This window comes from Trichosurus vulpecula, chromosome 2, assembly GCF_011100635.1.
Source record: "Trichosurus vulpecula isolate mTriVul1 chromosome 2, mTriVul1.pri, whole genome shotgun sequence".
NCBI lineage: Eukaryota > Metazoa > Chordata > Mammalia > Diprotodontia > Phalangeridae > Trichosurus > Trichosurus vulpecula.
The window spans coordinates 412,276,831-412,297,927 of NC_050574.1; the positions used below are offsets into that span (position 1 = coordinate 412,276,831).

At 36.8% G+C, this 21,097-nt stretch overlaps 1 protein-coding gene across 6 annotated transcripts in view; it reads left to right on the top strand.

The window, feature by feature from the left end:
• The window catches only part of SHROOM2 (shroom family member 2), a 245,925-nt gene that overhangs the window by 202,201 nt on the left and 22,627 nt on the right, over window positions 1–21,097 (top strand). For 3 of the 6 annotated variants that reach the window (XM_036747864.1, XM_036747867.1, XM_036747866.1), the window contains exon 6: window positions 20,584–20,664. The exons of 2 other annotated variants lie outside the window; for them this stretch is intronic. In XM_036747864.1, the coding sequence (XP_036603759.1) occupies window positions 20,584–20,664 (81 nt within the window). Of the gene's footprint in view, window positions 1–15,941; window positions 15,997–20,583; window positions 20,665–21,097 lie in introns of those variants that run through there. One more of the 6 variants, XM_036747868.1, reaches the window with a different exon arrangement.

Sequence of the window (21,097 nt, forward strand, 5' to 3'; positions counted from 1 at the left end):
ATATAAATACAACGAAATATTTATGTATTTAAAATGTAGAAAGATATCTTTCTGTATTCTGTAATATTTATGTATGAGATATATTTACGTTTATAAATATGTAAAGGCATATTTAAATATATCAGTTGTTTTACATATTTATATATTCACATTTATATATAGAGAAATATATTGTGCACATACATTCACACACATGTTTGTGTGTTTGTGGTGTTGTCTAAAAGCCTATCTGCTGAGAGCATCCTTTTAAAAGGTTTAGGTATTATGAGTCTATTGTGAGTTTAAGAAACCTCCTTTGTAAGATGAAGGAGCATTTTGTTAGCTGCTCTCTTAGAAGTCTCCCAGCTTTTCTATATAAATTGGGCCCCAGATGTTCCCCCTGACTCTACATTGGACCAACTCTCCTTTGGTCTCTTAGCCTGTTGTTATGTATGAATTTGGAAGTTTCTTCTTCTTTCTATCCCCATTGCTGAATTCTAGGATGCAGGTTGATGCTCTGTCTATATTTGTGATTTACCCAGCATAATACCTGACACATAGTAGGTACTTAATAAATGCTTATTGATTGACTTATCTGCACTCTCAGAAGGCTCCCAGTTCAGATATTGTTTGTTAGTTGTATTAAAATGGATAATTGTGTGCATTTCATTTCGTCATGAGCCACAGCTAGGGTTGTCTTCCTTCCCTCCCATACACTCAGTACTGATTTCAGCTAATGAATAGAACAATTGGGCATTATGTAGTATAATAAAAAAGGAGTATAAGACACATGGACATGAATGAAGGTGATTGTTTGACCTTGATGGTAGGGAAGTCTAGTTGGTGTGAAATGAGATCTTGGGGTTTTAGTGAATTGCAAACTTGATGTACATCGGCCGTGCAACATGACAATCAGAATGCCTTAGGTTGCATTAAGAGGCAGGGTGTCAGAACCAGAAATGTGATAGTCCCGTGGCACTCTAGTAAAGTCACATCTGGAGAATTGTGCTTTAAAGCCTGACTAAAATCTCACTTTGTGCAGGAAGCCTTCCTGAACCTCTCAATTCAGTCAGTGTCTTCCCTCTCCTAGTTCCTATTTATCCTGTATGTGGCTTGCTTTGTATATATTGTTTACATGTTGTCTCCCTTCATTAGATCATAAGCTTCTTGAGGACAGAGACTGGTTTTTTGCCTCTTTTTGTATCCCCAGAACTTAGCACAGTGCATAGCATACAGTAGGTGCTTTTAATAAATCTTTATTGGTTGATTGAGCCCTTTTAGGAAGGGCATTGGTAAGCTCTGTTCTTATCCAAAGGAAGATAACCAGGATCCTAAGGTGACTTAGGAGGTAAGCCAAGTGCAAAGACCGATTGAAGGAACTGAAAATATTTAGCCTGGAGAGATTTTTTGTTTTACCTTTTTTTGGGGGGAGGGAGGAAGGGAGGAAGAGGAGAAAGTAGGACAGAGTACTTAACATCAAGTATTTGAAGAGCTTTTGTGTAAGAAGAACTAGGCCCATTCTATTTAGACATAGAAGGGAGAATCAAGAGCAACTCTTTGTAAGTTGTAGAGAGAAACAGGTGTCTTTTCAATTTAAGGAGCAACTTTCTAACTGCTAGAATTATTCCAAAGTATGTTGACTGGTAGCACATTTGCTCTCACTCGAGGCCACCAAGCAAAAGTTTAATGACTCTTTGTTAGGAGCGCTATCACTAGGATTCTTGGTCAGATACAGATTGAACCAGAAGGCCTCTGAGGTCCTTTCTGAGCTAGAAGATTCTGTGATTTGGCTCTAATATAATCAAATGTTTGGTATAGTGGGACACTTTGTAAAGGAATTTTGCTCTGATCCACTTTATGCTATATTCAGACTTAAAGACACGAGAAAATCCGTACACTTACGTTGAAGCAGACTTGGTATCAAAGCAGATAAAAAGGTATTATCCTTTTTTTTGAGTTATACTACCACTACTACTGCTGCTACTAGTAAATAATAACTTTGAAAGTGCTCCACAAAATTATAAGTAATCAAGCCTGTTGAATCTCTCCATATCTTCCAGTAGCTCAGATAGTCACTTCAAAGCAAAGGCAGCTTAGAAATGGAAGATTACTCATGTAAAGGTGCCAGTCTGCTGTGTTTCTCCCTGAATAAACCCATCTATTTATATTCAATGTATGGGTTTTTTTAATTGCTAAAAATATTTCTAAGTAATAGATATTATTTTTTATTAATTTCTCCCTCCACTGCCCTTTCCACTTGAGAATTTTTATTTAAAAAATCCCTTAATATATACATCCACATAATCCAGTAAAACAAATGCCTCCATTATCCTTCATTATCTGTGTATAAAAATCTTTGTCTCTCTTTATGCATTTTAAGTGTCACCTCTCAGGAGGTGAGTTGCAAGTTTTATCTTCATTCTTTTGGACTTGTGGTATATCACTTATTGAATAGAGTTCTAAAATTTTTGAATGTTAAAATTGACCTCCTAGTTCTACTCACTCTGCTCTGCCATCAATTGATAAAGGTTCTTCCAGTTTCCTCTCAAATTGTCCATTTCACTAGTTCTTACTGCACAATAATACTCCATTACATTTATTGTTGTAAAGTTGTTTCAGTTGTGCCTGATTCTTCATGACTCCATTTGGGTTTCTCTTGGCAAAGATACTGGGGTGATTTGCCATTTCCTTCTCCAGCTCGTTTGACAGATGAGGAAACCTAGGCAAACAAGGTTAAGTGACTTTCTTAGGGTCACACATCTGGTAAGTGTTTGAGGCCAGATTTGAACTCGAGAAGATGAGTCTTCTTGACTCCAGGCCCAGTGCTCTATCCACTGCACCACCTCACTGTACCCTTTACATTTATATACTCTATTTGTTTAGCCATTCCCCAACAGGAGGACATCCCCTTCTATCCATTTCTAGCTACCACAACCAGTCCTGCTGTAAATATATTTGCATATAGAGATCCCTTTTTTCCCCCCTCTTTTTTTTTTTAAAATGTCTTTGGTGTATACGACCTAGTAGTACAGCTGGGTCAAAGGATATACACGGTTTGGTAGTTTCTGGCTATAGTTCCAGATTACTTTCCAGAATGGCTAGACTAATTCACACTTGCATAAACAGTACTCTGATGTCCTTTTTTTTCCCATAGTCCCTCCAGCATTTATCATCTTTGCCAGTCTTATGGTTGTGAGGCGGAACCTCAAAGTGGCTTTAATTTACATTTCTCTTATTATTAGTGATTTAGAGAGCATTTTTCTTCGTATGATTGTTGATAGCATGGATTGCTTCTTTTGGAAACTGCCCATTCATATCCTTTACTCATTTGTCTCTTAGGAAATGGCTCTTAGTCTTACAAATTTGAATCTATTCCTTATATATGTTAGAAATATGGCCTTTATCAGAGAAATATGTTACAAAGATTTTTTTCCTCTAGTTAACCTGTTTCTATTTTGATTTTTAGTACATTATTTATATTTATGAAAAAACTTTTAAATTTTACATAAGCCAAAGTTGTGCAAGTATCACCTTTGCTCTTAAGTCAGAATCTAGATGTTTCCTCTATGAAACCACCCTTTAAAACAAATAACCCTTTGCATAGATCCTTCCATACTTTTACATCCTCTGACCTCTAGTCACTGTATAGGGTCTTTATTACATGTGTGGGTTCAGGTGCCTCTTTCTAGGTCTCACATAACCATGTTGCCAGTATGAAATCCATATAAAAATAGAAGGCTTTGTCTGAAAAAAATCACTCGTGGTTTTCTCTTGTGGTCGAAGAAGTTCCTAGCTAGTAACTTCTTTTAAGGAGACTAAGTGTGAGGAAGAAGAGTAGTTTCAGGGGCTTTCAGAAAAAGAAAGAAAAAAACTTAACTGTTAGTAATTTCCCTACTGTATATATTATTTATGTTCATAGTTGTTTGTATGTTGTCTCCCCCATGTAAGTGCCTTGAGGGTGCCTTTTGCCTTTCTTTGTATCTCCAGTCCATAGCACAGTGCTTGACACATAGTAGGCATTCAATAAATGTTTATGATCGATTAACGGAATGTACATCATACATCTTCATGAGATAACCATAAAAATTATAATTTTAAAAATAGTGCTTAAAGGAGGAAATTTTAGATAATTCACATGTAACACATGAATATATCATAATGCTGGATAAATGAAATATTTCTATGGTAAATTTGAGGAAGGACCTCTTCATCCTAAGAGGTGACAACAGGCTAGAAACAAAACTAACTAGGAGAAATAGGTTGATTAGTTATATGCATTGATATTGGGTTCTTAGAAACTGGGATATTTTGAGGTGGACATCTTTTAACTTGAGGTCAAAACTGGACAGAAAACCATTGTCTACCTAAAAGCACACACAAGAAATAAGATTCCGGATCTGACCTAGTGACACATTATTCTTGCTTGATCCTTCCAAACCACTGACATATGGAGCTTTGGTTTCCAAATCTCTATTACTTTAGTTAATTTATTTTTGTGAAAAACAGAATTTAATCCTTCTGAGGTGAATCAGTGGATAGATGTGTCCATTTAAGAGACAATTTTAGAAGACTGATTAAAACAGGAGTATTAACGTGTAAGTCGGATAATGCTTCTGGCTTGGTTTGCCCTATTCGTCATAGTGATCATTGTTATTTTAATCCATCTGGCTATTCTGATGTATTTGGGAACATAGGGCCACTTATTCCTTACCACCTCCTGCAAAGAACATACTTTGTGTTCTCCAGTGCTGTTGGTTCTCAGGATACTATCTAGTTCTCTCCCCACCTTTCAATTCACTACCAGTAATGGTTGGTTCATATTGAAGACCTTAAGACCAGAATTATAAGGGGAAATTTCTTGGTCACTCTAAATTTTGATGGATTACAAACTGTGTTTTTAGTGGCATCTGGCCACAGTCCTAAACTTCTTATATACATTTTTTAGAAAATGTTCTATTAACACTTAAATGGGGCAGTTGGATGGCAGAGTGGATGGGGCACTGGGCTTGGAATCAGGAAGGCTCATCTTCCTGGGTTCAAATCTGGCCTCACACACTTACTAGCTATATGAGACCCTGGGCAAGTCACTTGACCCTGTTTGCCTCAGTTTCTTCACTTGTCAAAGGAACTGAAGAAGGAAATGTCAAACCATTTCGGTATCTCTGCCAAGAAAACCTCAAGTGGTCTCACAAAGAGTTGGACACAACTGAAATGACTGAACAACAAAAATTAACACTTAAAAGTTTTTTAAAAGGTTATTAATGACACTTCAATTTGCTATGAGTTCTTTATAGAAAAATTATAAAAAGATAAACTTTTAAAACAGCAGTGTTAAACTTGGGTCAGCAGGCTGTAAAACTCTCGATTGCAAGCAGAACCAGATTGAAATATAATTGAGAAATGTTTAACAAAATAAATAAAAATACAGTTGTGACACTGATGATGTTCATTTGTGGCTTTCTAACTCAGTAGGCAGCTTGCTTCTGTTTGAATTTGACACCACTATTTGAAGTATAATGGAAAGAGCTCTGCCTCCAGAGTCAAAGGACGTAGGTTCAAATCCCACTTTCGGTATTTACTATTTATGTGACAACCTTGGGTAAATCCTGTCACTTTTCTTCCTGAGCTCGGTCTCCTCATCTCTAAAATGAAGGAGTTGGTGAGGTGTTCCCTTCCAGTCCTACATCTGTTATCCTGGTCTTGAGTATAAACTTCTGTCCACTGGTACTCCCTGCCCGTGATAGCTTTTTTAACCTGTTATTCTGAGTGAACTCATTTGTTGACAATGTCACTGTTTTTAAAAATCCATTCTTCTCCCTCTCTTTAAAAAAACAAAACAAAACAAAACAAAACATGACTTCTGATTCTTTTAGAATTATTATATAATTTTTTTTCTATTTTTTTCTGTTTTTCCATATTTTTTTCTTCCCTTCCCTTCATTGGAGAATCCTCTCTTGAATTAGTATGCCTGATTGTCATTTATTTATGATACCTTTTGGTAGTAGTACTTATATGCTGAATTGTTTAAGGTCACAGAGCCGTCATTTGTTAGAGGTTGGACCTATCCTCAGATCTTTCTTCTTCCTAGCTCGCTGTCTTGGAAGCTAAGCTGTTCAGTGGATAGAAAGTTAGACCTGGGGGCAGGAAGATCTGAGTACCAGTCCTACCTTAGCACATAATAGCTGTGTGACCCTGGGTAAGTCACTTAACCTCTGTCCCCTGAAGTTTTCTCATCGGGATAATAATAGCACCTGCCTCCTAGGGTTGTTGTTAGGATCAAATGAGATAAAAATTGCAAATCATAAATTGTAAATTTACAAATAATTGTAACGTTTAAGAAGTCAGCAGGAAATACCATCTGGAGATGCCAGGGGTCTGAGAAACAGAGAATTAGGAGAATATACAGGCAGACTACCTGGCATATGGTAGGTGTAATAAAAAAAAAGTTAGCTCTAATTTTTGATATCATCGTCTTTATTATTCCCATGGAGAGGTAATAAGAGGTGAGGTCATATTTATAAAGCTCTTTGAAAACTTTAAAGCACTATATAAATACTGGCTATTGTTGTGAGTTATTGTTATTATCTTCTTCCCGTTCAGTTGTTTCAGTCATGTCTGATTCTTCATGACCTCATTTATGGTTTTCTTGGCAAAGTGATTTGCCATTTTCTTCTCCAGCTCATTTTATAGATGAGTAACTAAGGCCACCAGGGGTAAGTGACTTGTCCAGATTGACACAGCTAGTAAACGTCTAAGGCCATACTTGAACTCGGGAAGATGACTCTTCCTGACTCCAGGCCTGGAGCTTTATCCATTGTACCACCCAGTTGCCCAAGCTGGCCCTTCCCCAGAGTGGAGACCCTAGGATTGGGGACTGGCATGGCAGAGGGATATTCCAGGAGGAGAAAGCCACAGGGAAGGGTGGAAGTAATTTACATATATGTAATATAAATTAAGAGGTCAGCTAGGTGGCTCATTGGATAGGGAACTAAGCCTGTAGTCAGGAAGACCTTAGTTCAGTTCTGGCTGCAGACACTTACTAGCTGTGTGATTCTGGGCAAGTCACTTAAACTCTGCTTGTCTTAATACACTGGAGAAGGAAATGGCAAACCATTCCATTGTCTTTGCCAAGAAAACCTCATGGACAGCATTGGTGTACTCTGGGTGGTCCATCAGGTCACGAGGAATGGGACACAACTGAACAACTGAATGGCAACACCAAAAATAGCAATAAAAATTAAAAGTAACTATGAATTGTGAAGAGGGGGAAAAGTCAGAATAGTAATTCTTATTAATTAGGAAACTCTATAAAACATCCATTGATATCTCTGCTTTACTTAGTTTAGTAAATTTAATCTGCAATGTATTATTTTTAATCATATCTTATCATATATTTACGTGTAGGATATCATATATGAGGTAAACTTAATTTTTTTAAACCAAGCCTTAGACTCTCTTCCATAATCCTAGATTGATTTGAGGGAGGGAAGAGAAGAAGGAGATACACTTTAAGTATTGGTCTGACAATGGCAAGTGTGGGTATAGAACTTTCCTATACATTCTTCAATGGTTCCTTTTTTCTAAATATATGTCTTTGTACTCACAAGTGACTCACCTTGAGCCACTAACTTTGCACATGTAGATATACATAAAAAAGGTTAGGGGTTTTGAATTGTCCGTATCTATTTGTCTGTATCTATAATTATATGTACAGGAAATAGATTAAGTTCAGAGCTGAAATATAGTCATGTTTGATCCTACTGACATGATATTATCTACACTTATCCAATTGACCAGTAAACTAAGGGCCAAAATACGGCAGAGGGATTCCAGGAGAAGAAAGCCACAGGGAAGGGTGGAAGTAACTTCACATGTATGTAATATAAATTAAGAGGCAGTTAGGTGGCTGTTTCTGGCATTCGTTGGCCAGTACTACTAATATTTAGCTTTGTTGTCCGGGGCTGTAGTTGAAGAGTTCAGTAGGAAATACTGCCTGGAGATGATGGGAATCTTGAGGAGCAGAGAGTTAGAAGATGAGATAGGCTTTTCCTTGAAGAACCTTGTCATGTGCACACAAATACTGACACATTTTATAACAGATAAATTCAGACATTTTTATTAGCTCAAAATAATGCTTCTAAAAGTCACATAGCCTAAAAATTTGTTCTCCTGTAAACAGGCGCAACTCTCCCATAAGGTCTTTGGCTCAGCTGTGAATGGATTTTTTTTTTTTTGGCTGTGGTTTTACCTCTTTTTCTTTTTGTTTTTCCAAATGATTTATTAGTCTCAAGTACCGTTCAGTATCCTAGTTCAGGCAGATGAAAAGAGCCAAAGGAAAATGAACGTTTCATCCATTTTTTTTCTATTTAATACATTAAAAAAGCCAAAGCACTCTGACTTCCTGAAGGTAATCAATTGTTAAAGCTAGCACCATGTTGGTCCAGTTTTTCCAGACATTATAGGTGTTGAGTGGCTTATTTGGGTTTGTTGTGAGTTTAAATCCTTGGTGGGAATAATGAAATAATTGGAAACTGAACCTAAGAGAAAAGTAGGTTGCTTTCCTTTTCTTTGAGGGTTTCTGTCAAGTACAAAGAATAAAAATACAAGCTTTCAGGGCCCCTATCTTGGTGGATATTTGCCTGGTGAGAAACAATTTCTCAAGGGAGATTGATTATGATACCTCTTAATGCGTCTGCATGAAGACTTTGCTTTGGTCACTTTAGGCCCTGAAAACTTTATTTGGGGGACTAAATGTACTTTTTTTTTTTAAACCATTTCTTTGAGAAGAGTACTGTCCAAGACATTATCTCTGCTAAATACTTCTAATTGTTTTCTCTGCCACTAGTGTTTCCATAAGCAGATTAATTTTCTTGAAACATTGCTATAATCAGCCTAATTCTCTCTTCAGAAATCTTCAGGGAATTCCTGCTGCCTAAAAGATAAAGTTGCAGCTTCTTAGCTTAGCATTTAAAGTCCTCATCCATCAGATTCCCTCTTCACTTCAAGAATTCAACAAACTAGTAACCGCATTGAAGTGGGCACTCTTCTCCAGCAGTAAGGCAACAGACATTTTTTAAGAGGCGTTATGCCAACCACAAAGAATGGGGAAAACAGTGGTTCCTTTTCTGAATGGGTTCACATCCTAATGTGAAGAAAACATAAAAATAACCATAGGGTACAAATGGAAGGTACTGAAGAGAAGGGATGAATAGTTCAGGAAGGGGGTGGGTGACAGGAGAGACCATTTAGAGGATTTTCTGTTTTATCTTAGAGGTAATAGGGAGATACTGGAGTTTGATGAATAGGGTATGACACAGTCGTACCTGCCCTTTAGGAAAATCATGTTAGCAGTGATGAATTGGAGTGGGGAGGGACATGAGGCCAGAGGACCAATTAGGAGCTATTGAAGTAGTACAAATGAGAGGTGAAGAGAGTCCTGAGCAAGAGGGGAGAGTTTGTGAGTAGACAGAAGGGTACAGTACCTCCCAACTCACTTTGCATTCACACCTTCTCATCCTGTGTGATGGCATCAGGTTCATTTTTCATAGTAAATCTGTCAAAAGCAATGGAGTCCTTCCTTTATGTCTTTAAAAATTTTGTAGCCACCAGCACAACCCTTAGATAGTCTATTGTACTGTGTTTCTTTGGCTTTGTGGCTGGCCTACCTCCTCTTCCTGTCATACATTTCCAGAGTGATAGCTTGTGATAGCTTTTGTAGCACTTCTTGGGTACAAGAAGTACACAAACTACATAATGTGCTTTCACCATTGATCAATCAACAAGCACCTATTAAGCCCCTCCTCTGTGCCTATCATTGTGCTGGGGATATGAAGACAAAAATGAAACCCTATGCATCTTTCACCTGCCCTTTAAACACTTGTGAGTTTGATTTTTCGAGAGTGTAATGTTCCACTGGTTTATAGCCATAAGGCATCACAAAGAACATATTGGAAAATAACCAGATTTGTGGAGAAAGCAACTCGGGATTATCGAAAGCCCTGTACAAGTTTCCCTGTTAAAAACAAGCTAATATTTTTTCCACATCATAATTATTTTTCTGAATACCTGTTATACATATTTCATATTGTTTTAGATTAACATGAGAATGATCTAAGCATGTCTGTCTTCTTATCCCCACCCCTCGATAGTTGAGTGGGAGATCTACTTGTTTCTACTAGGATGGTACAGTAAAGCATGTTAAATGAACAGTCTTGCCCCTAGAGAGCAGATGATGAAATGCCCCTCCCCTCTTTGATGAGGGTGGGGATAGGACCCTGCTGTGATGGAATATCACGTATACTTTCACACTGTGTAACTGTGTCATTTGGTTTTGCTTTTTTTTTCTTCATCATAAAGAAAACTTAGGGTAGGATTTGAATTGATATATCCAGAAATGACTATAAAAACTAATGGCGTCAAATATATTTTTTTAAAGTATGTTGTGGCATTAATTCTCAAAAGTGTTGACCTGGTCCACTGTCTCATATTCATACAGAAGAATGCCTAAATAGTCCAAAAGGTTGAGGACCTAACTTATTTTTAAAGACCACTAGACAGCAATTGGGGAACGGCTTGAATGAATTATGGTATGTGAATATAATCAAATGTTTTTTGTGCTGTAAGAAATGACACAAGGGATGGATTCAGAAAAACTTGGGAAGATTTGTAGGAACTGATGCAGAGTAAAATAAATAGAACCAGGAGAACAAGTTATACACTAACTACATTATAAAGAAAACCAAATCTTAAAGACTTAACTCTGATCATTGCAATGACCAACCACAACTCCAGAGAATTAATAATGAAGCATCCCATGGCCCCACCACTTGACAAAGATGGGTATAAATGAAGTCAGACTTTTATTTTTTGACAAGGCTAATGTGTGGATCCATTTTTCTCAATTATACTTGTTTATAACAAAGCTTTTGGGGTTGTTTTAGTTTATGGATGAAGGATTTGGAATGGTGTAGCAATGATAGAAGGGCGAAGACAAAACAGGGTCATTGCGGCGTTTGTTAAAAAATGTACGGAAGAGAATAGAGGTTCAAAAGGAGACAGATATGCAGAACAGCATTGACAGTAATGTATTGAATTTTTTATATAATTTTGAAAAGAAATGCAGGCTGTATGTAATGGAGCTGGGGGTTCCGTATGTAATTATCATTTTTTCTTCTTTTTGTCTGAAAGTGCTTATGTTAGTAGAAGTTTGCCCAGTTCTAAATAATAACAAAAAAATCATTATTTAAAAAAAAATTAAGATCAAGGAAGGACTGTGTGCATGCTAATCTCCCATGGAAAGGTATCCCAGTGTTCTTTGTTGTTCTCTTACAGGAATTGAAGCTAAATCTCTCCAGATGTTTTTATAATCTGACACTTGTTTTCTTCCTGGGTAACACTTCATTCAGTTAAGGTGGTTGTGAGTTTAAGTAGGTACATGTTGGCACATCCTGATTGATTTTATGGTTTATTCCAGTTAGAAGTAGAATATTCTGAGGTCCAGTTTCGTAAGAAAACTGAATGCAGAGAATGTGAATCGCTTTCTTTTAATATGAAACTTGTCATTGAATATACAAGTACCTATTAAGCACCTAGAATGATACTAAGGGCTTTGGAATGGGATGGAATTACAGAATGAGCTTTGCCATCCATCACTTGTGGTATCAGAATGTTGCCCACCAGTCTAACATAGCAGCCATTTATTAGACTCTTACTGTATGCAGGCCACATCCAGAAGGCCCAGCTTTATTAGTTAATAATTCTATTTGTACATTTCAGTCTTCAGTTTTGTGTACTGTTGGTGCCTGTCATCCAAGAATATTAGAATATTGTTTATAGTTTAGGGTGTTATAAAGCTTAAACAATGTTAAGTCAGGTCAGGCAATGGAATAGGTTCTCTCCAGCTCCCCCCAGAGGAAAAAAAATTGCCTTGAGTATAAAGTTGTTTTTAGGCTTGTATTTAAAAAAAAAAAAAAGACTGCCAAATTTCTGTTTACCATGTCACTAGCAATTTTTGAAGCAAATAATCTGAGAGATAAAATGGTATAATTGATTGAGTCTTTGACTTTGGAGTCTGGCAGGTCTGAATTCAAATTCCACTTAAGGTAATTACTAGCTGTGTGAACCTTTATAGGTATCATTTTCCTCACTTGAAAAATGTAGGGATTGGTTTTGATGGCCTCTTGGGGACCTTCCATACCTAAATTTATGGTCCTATTGTCATTAAAAGTTCTGGTAATATATGATAATTTAACTTGAGTCCAGTATAGCATTGTTAAAACAGCACTATAAATAATGTTTTCCTTCAAATGTATGATTTTATTATAACCAATTTTTTTTTCAGTCACATCTAAATCTGTTTTTTAAAGTGGAATTCAGAGGCAGAAAATAGGATTATCTTCACATAAAATTATTTAACAGCAGATTTTTTGAAAGTCATTTATGTATACTTCAATAAAAGCTGATTTCCTCAAAAATTTAAATACACTGTGAGATTTCCCTTCCCCCTCCCCCCCCCCCCCCCCCCCCCCCAGCAAATGGACATAATCTCTTACATCTCCTGAGATGCTTACCAGCTCTGTCACTCTAGGCCTCAGATTTCTTATCTGTAAAATATAGGGGTCTGATTTAGCAGCTTCTAGGGTCTCTTTCACCTCTAAATCTGTGATCCCACGATCTCCCTCCTCTCCATCTCGTAGTAATTTGCCTTTGCATTTTGTGACACACATCAGATTTTGCTTTTTATTGTAATTTTTTGTATGCTTACCAAATGTTGCCTACCTTGTTATAAGCACCTTAAGGGATTAGAATTTTTTTTTTTGTCCAGTTTTGCATTTCTTCTCCCCCAAGGAACTGTCTATTGGAGTGCCTTACATTTGCATTTCAATAGGTGCTTGATAATAATTGAATGTTGAAAAGCTAATTACTTTATCTGGTTGTGGCTTTTTTTCAGGAGGGTTATTTCATTAATGTGATAAATCATTTTAGAAATGTCTGCTGCTTATGCTTTTCTATTTATAACGATTTTATATTTACTTTCAAGGGAAACATGATTTGTAAAAAGATTTTCTCTAAATTCTAAGTAATTCTACATATCTAAATTGAATTTATATATACATACACACATATTGAATGTAGTGGGTCTTGGGGAAAAATATCTTTGCAGAAAATTTCTAAATTTTCTTATGGTCCTATTGTGGGATGTAGTACAAAGTGCTAGAGGAAGTTCGGTGGTAGATGCAGCGAATAGTGTGGGACTTAGCTGGAGTCAGACGTTGTTCAGTTGTGTCTGACTTCATGACCCTATTTGGGGTTTTCTTGGCAAAGATACTGGAGTAGTTTTCCATTTCCTTCTCTAGCTCATTTTACAGATGAGAAAACTGAGGCAAACAGGGTTAAATGACTTACCCACAGTCACACAGCTACCAAGTGTCTGATCTGACCTCAGACATATTTTGGGCAAATCATTTAACTTCTTTCTGCCTCCGTTTACCAGGGTTATTGTGAGGAGAGAAGCAAATGAGATAATATTTATAAAATAGCCCAGTGTCTGACACATAGTAAGCACTGTATAAATGCTAACTTATTTATTTTTATTATAGCACTTTGCTAATCTTAAAAGCTATGTAAATGTTAGCTATTCTTCTAACTAATGTCAGAGGATGTGGGATTAAATCGTAGCTCTGCTGCATATATCTCTGTGCCCTTGGACAAATCACTTAATATTTCTGGGTCCCATTTTCATCATCTATAAAATGACAGGATTGGACTCCAAGGTCCCTTCCAATGCTAAATTTGTTGTCCTTTGATCCTGTGTTTAGATAATCTTTAAATTCCTTTTCAGCTGTAATTCTATGCTACGACATTTATTCATGGCCATTTTCTGTATGATAGAACCAAATATTCTCCCTCCGTGTTAATTTCTTGACAAGAGAAACTGATATAGGTGGTTTTATGAGTACTTAATCTGCTTAAATATATTGTTATTAATGATTATTGAGAGGAAAAAAGATGATAATAGTAGCTTATGTTTATATGGCATTTTGTAGTTTACGAATTGCTTTCCTCACCACAACCTTGTAAAGTAGAATTAAGAGTAGTATTCTCATTTTACAGAGAAGGAAATGGAGACTCCTAGAGTTTAAATAACCTCTCTAGCTGCCTCCTTCCCCGGGTCATTCAAGGTTGTGGAATTAATAAAAGAAGGCTTACTAGAAATGATTCTCATAGTGTTTCTCCATCACTATTTTTTTTTTAATTTTTTTTTTGGTGGGGGGGGGAGAGGAAGACTGGGCAGTTGGGGTTAAGTGACTTGCCCAAGGTCACACAGCTAGTAAATATGTCATGTGTCTGAGGTTGAATTTGAACTCAGGTCCTCCTGACTCCAGGGCAGGTGCTCTACTCACTACACCACCTACCTGCCCCTCATAGTGTTTCTCTATTGCATTCACCTCCTAATTCAGCAGTTCTCAAGTTTTGTGGTCTCAGGACCTCTTTGCACTGTTAAAAATTATTGGAGAGCACCCTCCCCCCAAAATAACTTTTATGTGGGTTATCTCTATTGATATTTACCATATTAGGAACTAAAACATCTTAGTATCATTACGAAAATAGTTTTGACTCTTGGACTCCCTGAGTGTCCACAGGGTCTTTGGATTACACTTGAGAATAATGATAATTCTTATTGCTGGTTCAAGTTTCTCCCCGTCCCAGTTCATCTACCACCCAGCTTGCTAACATAATTTCCCTGAAATGCAAGCCTGACTATGTCAGTGTCCCTCAGTAGACTCCAATAGTTTCCTCCTGCACTGAGAATCAGATGTAAATTCTTCTCGGGTCAGTTACAACCTGGCCTCAATCTTCAGATTAAAACTCACCTTCACTTTTTAAACCTCTTTATATCTTGTCCCTGTCCTCCCATAAATCCTCCAAAAGTAGGCCTCCTGAGTGTGCAGAGACACTTTCTCCAGGTTTTTGTTGGTTTGTTTTATTTATATTTTTTTACATTATAGAACTAGTATTGCAGCACACGGGCTGTACATCTGTCACCATCATTCTGACTACATGACTAGCCCATCTCCTTTTCCATACAGGCATCTTTTTAATGATACCTTTTACTATGTTATCTATCTATTTGTGCATAATTTGTCATTGATAATATAAGAACATAAGGGCATAGGGACTAGATCCTAAAAACTTTTCCCAGCAATTAGTTTTCTATATTACTTAAGTAAATTTTGTTTACATTGGGTGGAAATAATTATGCTAGTCTTATTCACCAAGATTTCTTGGGTTTAATTGATTATGGTAAAGTGTCAAAATAGAAAATGTTAAGTAGCTTCTAAATAATGTTTAGTCGGTGGTGTTATTCTCATTCAAATGAACTTTATACAGTGCCTAATTGCACCTCAGAAACATGGATCTCATTTTCAAAGACTTAGAAAATTATTCGGAAACATTTGCTTTACAACACTCCAAATGAGAGGAAATAACCAGAATTACTTTATTTTACAGGTGAGCAAACTGAGGCACAATGAGTTTGTGAAAGTATCTATTAGTATCTATTAGAAAGTATCTATTATCTATTAGAGAAAAGGATCTATACCCAAATCCCACTAATTTTCTAGATTGACCTTGGTACTAGTGATTGTGTTAATAAATATAAGGGAATGTCATTTATTAGAAATGATGGATGGTAGGTATATGCTTCTTCTTTATTAAAACAATTTTTTTTAATGAGAGTTTATCAAAAGATGTTTAAAATGTGGAGAGGGAGAAAAAAGCATCTGTAATTTTTGTTCCCTCTTGTATCTACTACGAAATGTTTAAAATCTGGAGCATTTTTTCGAATCTCTCTTTTCCTAAGAGGTCTTTCTTTTTCACATTGGTTTCATATTTTCTGTTATTGACCTTAAAATTCCAAATTGTAAGTCAAAGGATGTTGTTATACCATTTCGCAGGTTTTTGCTGGGTCGTTTTGCTGCTTTCTGAAGCTTGCTTTCTCTTTCTTCTTTCTGAACTGTAAGAGCCTGATTCTCTCCATGGTAACATGTAATTAGCATGTTTTGCATGAGAATGAAGCAACCAACCCATGCTGAATGTAAATGACTCTGACTCTGGAATGCAGCTACCCCCTTCTTTGTATAATTTTACTTTATGGTCTAAAATGTTCACAGAAGCTTGTCCATATCCATGCCTTGAGGAGTTTGGTAGTATTCTATTGTCTTTGTCTTGATTTTTTTTTTTAGTACTGTATTTATCATACACTTTTGTTCTTAAGGACAGACAAAAAATGAGGGGGGAAAAGCCCATTGAATTAAGTTGGAAATGCTCCTTGGACAATAAGCATATAATTTCGACTAGAGTCATGTTTAGCCTGCAAGTTAAAACACATTTTGCAGAATAGACTCCACATTTGATTGTGATCTATACCTTTGGCCCTTTATTTTCTGTGACCTTGATTTCTTGAATTCTCACAGTCCGCCCTAATAAAAATAAATTTGTTGGTCTTGGGCACTGAACTTGTGAATAGGAAAAAAGAAACCTAGCAATGCATCATTTACCTGATCCAAAAATTTCTGTGTTAATTTCAAGTTTGAGAGGATGAAATACCAAAATGAAATAGAGGGAGTTATATTAACTATAGGATAAAATATGGTTTTCCCCCAAGAGCAACCATCAACATTCATGCATCATTTGATGTAAATTTTCATACAAAGGCAGGCTAAGTATCCAGAATCACACTGCAGTGAAATATTTGAGCTATTTCTCACTGTATTTCTTTAGCTTTTGAGGAGGAAGGCATCAATTTAAATATTATTAGAAGCTTGTGTTTGTGCTAATCAAGGCAGTTAATCAGATATTTTCTTCAGGTTGTTTTAGGTCAGGCCAAAAAAAAAACCAGACCCCAAACAACAATAGACATTCATAAGAGGTACTTCACTGACATATGGTAATAGGGGTCATAGATTTAGAGCTAGAAAAGACTTCAGAGAGAGGTCACTGAGTCCTTGTTTTACTGATAAGGAAACTGAGGCCCAGAGAGGCTTAAGGCTTTCCAGGGTTCACCCAGCTAGCTAGTAGCAAGTGTCTGAGATGGCATTTGAACCTACCGCTTTCTAGTTCTGAGTCCTGGACTGTGTCTGTGATGCCATGCTGCCTCTCTAAAAGCAAAACAAAAAAAGCTTGGTTACAGTGAGTATAATTCAAGATGGAAACAGGACAAATAGAAGTAACCGGGTAAAACGTCAACTTTAGGTCAGATCAATTAGCAGATGTTTATTCAGCACCCACTGAGCTCATGTCACTCCGCTAAGCACTGTTAGGATGCTTTGCACTGCGAGCAGATGATGCTGTTTTATGATGAGATTTTCCTGGTGAGATACTGAGGGAGATCCTTTTATACTCTTGGAGCACCCGGCCAGAAAACAGAATAGGCGCACTCTTCACTCCTCGTTGCCGTCACTGACCTCTTCTTTTCTATCTGTCTTTATCTCCCAGTTCAACCAACTCCATGTTGTCATTTGCTGACTTCATGTTCTCTCATTCTCGAGAAGTTCCTTTTTTCCCTAACCCCGGCCCCGCCCACATTCTTAGGGATTTCAACATAAGGTTAGTGTCCTCTCAAACACCTGACTTTCCAGTCAGTCAGCCTCCTAAACTCCCATTATTTCTGCATTCACTGCACCTTAGGGACACACTGGGATGGCGACCATACCCTTGATCTAACCACTTACCCAAAATTACTCTGCGTCCATGCTCCAAAATCTCTTTCACTCCTCCTCAAACTACCCTTCATCCTTATTGTAATTTCCAGGTTCTCAACCCCAATGTCTTTTCTCACTTCCATCTCCTCTGTTCTGGTCTCTTTTTTCTACCTTTACAACCTTGACCTGTCATTGACTTGGTCTACTGCATATTAGCAGCTCCCCTTGAACCCAGACCCCCTTGTCCTGTCATCAGTCGTGGTTTGTCAAATCACAACCTGAGTTTATCCCCACCATCCTTTCATACTACTCTGAATCTACCTGCTAAGACATACACAGGAACTATTTGAACACAATTATAAAGCATTTTTCACTTCACACAAATAAAACTGGATCTAAATAATTGGAGAAATATTAATTTCTCATGGGTAGGTTGAACCAAAATAATAAAAATCACAATGCTATCTAAATTAATTTACTTGAATAATTGAATAATAATATTAATAATAATAATAATTTAATTGAATAATGCCTTACCAATCAGATTACCAAAGAATTATTTTGTAAAGCCAAAAAAAGTAATAAAATTCATCTGGAGGAAGAAAAGGTCAATTGATACCCAACTATTAAGTCAAGAGCTCACTATTTGATAAAAACTGGAAAATTGGAAAGTAGTCTGGCGGAAACTAGGCATAAACTGACATCTCATTATATGCCAAGGTAACCTCCAGATGGGTACATAAGGTGTGAGATACTAAGCAAATTAGTGGAACATTGAAGAAATTACATTGTCAGGTCTACAGATAGGGGAAGAGTTCATGACCCAGTAAGAGATAAGAAAATTTCATAGTAGGTAAAATGGATAATTTTCATAACATAAGATTTACAATCAGTACAGCGAAAATTCAGAGAAAAGCAGGAAACTAGGGGAAAAAGTCTTTGCAGCAAGTTTCTGATAAAGGTCTTATGTGTGGATAACAGCCACTCTCCAACTGATATGGTCAAAGGATATGAATAGGCAGTTTACAGAGGAAGAAATCAAAGCTATCATTAGCTGTATGTAAAAATGTTCTAAATCACTAATAATTAGAGAAATGCCAGTTTAAAATATTGCTCCCACTCATGTACTTAGTTTCTGGTCAGATTGACCTTCTAACTGTTACTCATACATGATATTCTATCTCCTGCCCATTTTCTTTGCATAAGTGTTCCTCCCATGTCTGGAATGTATTTTTTCCTTTCCTCCACCCAAGTAAAATTTCTGGATAGCTTCAAAATACAGCTCACGTGTGTGCTACTATCTACTGGAGGCCTTTCTTGATTGCTTAGGTATTAACGCTCTCTACCTCTTGAAAAAATTTTGTATTTCATATATTTCTCCAGTAGAATGCATACTGCTTGAGGGCAGAGACAGTTGTGTTTTTGCCTTTGCTTCCTCAGTAGCTCTTATATAATAGATGCTTAATAAATGTTTATTGAAAAAAATGTTTATTGAATTTGAGTTTATGAGGACATTCCCCAATTAGGGATGTGTAGTGCCCAGGAACCCTATTGGTCCACTAGCAATGGGACTGTCTTCCAATAACTGGAAAGTCACTAGCTGTAAGAAATGGGTTATATCAAGGGTTCTTATCTTTTATTTAGTTATGGATCCTTTTGGCAGCATGGTGAAGTCTGCCAATCCCTTTTCAGAATAATGTCTTAAAATACATAAAATAAAATGCATAGGATTACAAAGGGAACCAATCATGTTGAAGTACAATTAATTAAAAAATTATTTTAAAGAAGATCAAGCATGGCATTGTGATATGATAAAGTGCTAGAGACAAACGAGGAAACAATACTGTTCTTTCTTAGTGCGGTTAGCAGACCCGGGTGTTGAGACACTGTTTGTTTCCCATCATTGACTTTCTCCCCCAAGGTGAGTTCTCTGCATTGCCAAAAGAATCCAAAGATTTATTTTCTGAATTTGCAGGGAAACACTTTGCTAAGAGTACTTTTTAAATGGGCGTTTGCACATAGACTTGATTTTTGGTTATAAGTCTGAAAGCAAATGAATTTTTTGTTGCCTGTTCCTAAGCATTTAGAATGATCACTTTGAAAAGGTTTAACATACGTACACACACAGACATGCACACACGTATATGTAAACATATATATGTAAAAGTTCATTGAAATCCATTAAAGTTATGATCTTATAAACAAGAAAGGGAATCACTAATTTTTGCTTTTTAAAGGACAGTAATAATGAACCATAGTTTATCATGGTCTGTAGAAATCATAGTTATAATTAACAAAGGAGTTTTTTTTTAATTAAGTGATAATTTACTGGCAGTGAATTGGCATAGTAGACAGAAGACCCATCTTCAAGTCTCACCTCTGAAACAATACTGGCTGTGTCCCTGGCATTAACCTCTTGGTGCCCTAGGCAGTCCTCTAAGACCATTAAGTTTCAGAGAAGGTGCCAACCTGTGTTTAGAAGGGGGAATTTCCTCACCCATAAGTTCCTTATACCAATGAAATCACAGGTTTAGTCCCTTTAGCCTATACTAATTTATCCTATTGTGAGGAAGACTAAAGAAAGTAGGTTAGTGATTTAAAGACAAGAGGTGCATTATGCTGAAGTGAATCAAATTCTACCCACATGTGTTGTAAACTGACTTGTGACTTATCCTTCCTTGTGCATTGTCATTTTTACAGTGTTTAAGTGTTCTGCTGTATTTGTATAACCAGGATGTTCTCTGGATTATGCATTGTTCCCAGAGTCACCTTTTGTTTTGCCAGTGTTGTTTTGATAACTTTCAGCCTCTATTAGTATTTCCTAATGCAAATAAGAGAGCTGACTTCCTCAAGTTGGGTTCATGTTATCTTAAGCCTTTTCTGTTTGCTTTTTCTGTTTCAGCTTCTTTTCTAAGCTCACTGTGTCTCTTCAGCCTCCTCTTCTAAGCAAAGAGCAAACGTGCATTCTTTCAGGGTCTCAGAGGTACCTTTACTTTCTCTCTTTCTCCCTTTAGCATGCCATTGACCTTCAGTAGTTGGTGTAGTATGAGCACCCCTTCTGTGCAATAAGATAGGGGGAGACATATCCAAATGTAAGCGGAGTCTATGGCCTGAGCTAGACTGTAGTTTGAGTTGCTTGACACCATGAGCCCTGCAAAACAGAAAATAACTGAAAAGAAGATTCGGGGTTTCAGACGCACTCATGTGATGGTTTCTTTCCTCTTGTGTATTTTGTGAATTTGAAAATAAAAGAAATAAAGTGGAGCCTTTCCATATTACTAGTCACCATCGAGTGATGGAACATCAGGATTAGATGGAAAATCTAAGACCCTGTCCAGGTGGCTTTAATTCTTGCACCAATCTGAGAATCTTAATATAAGACAATGTATTTTATTAGAAAGTCTAGTAAGTGGGAG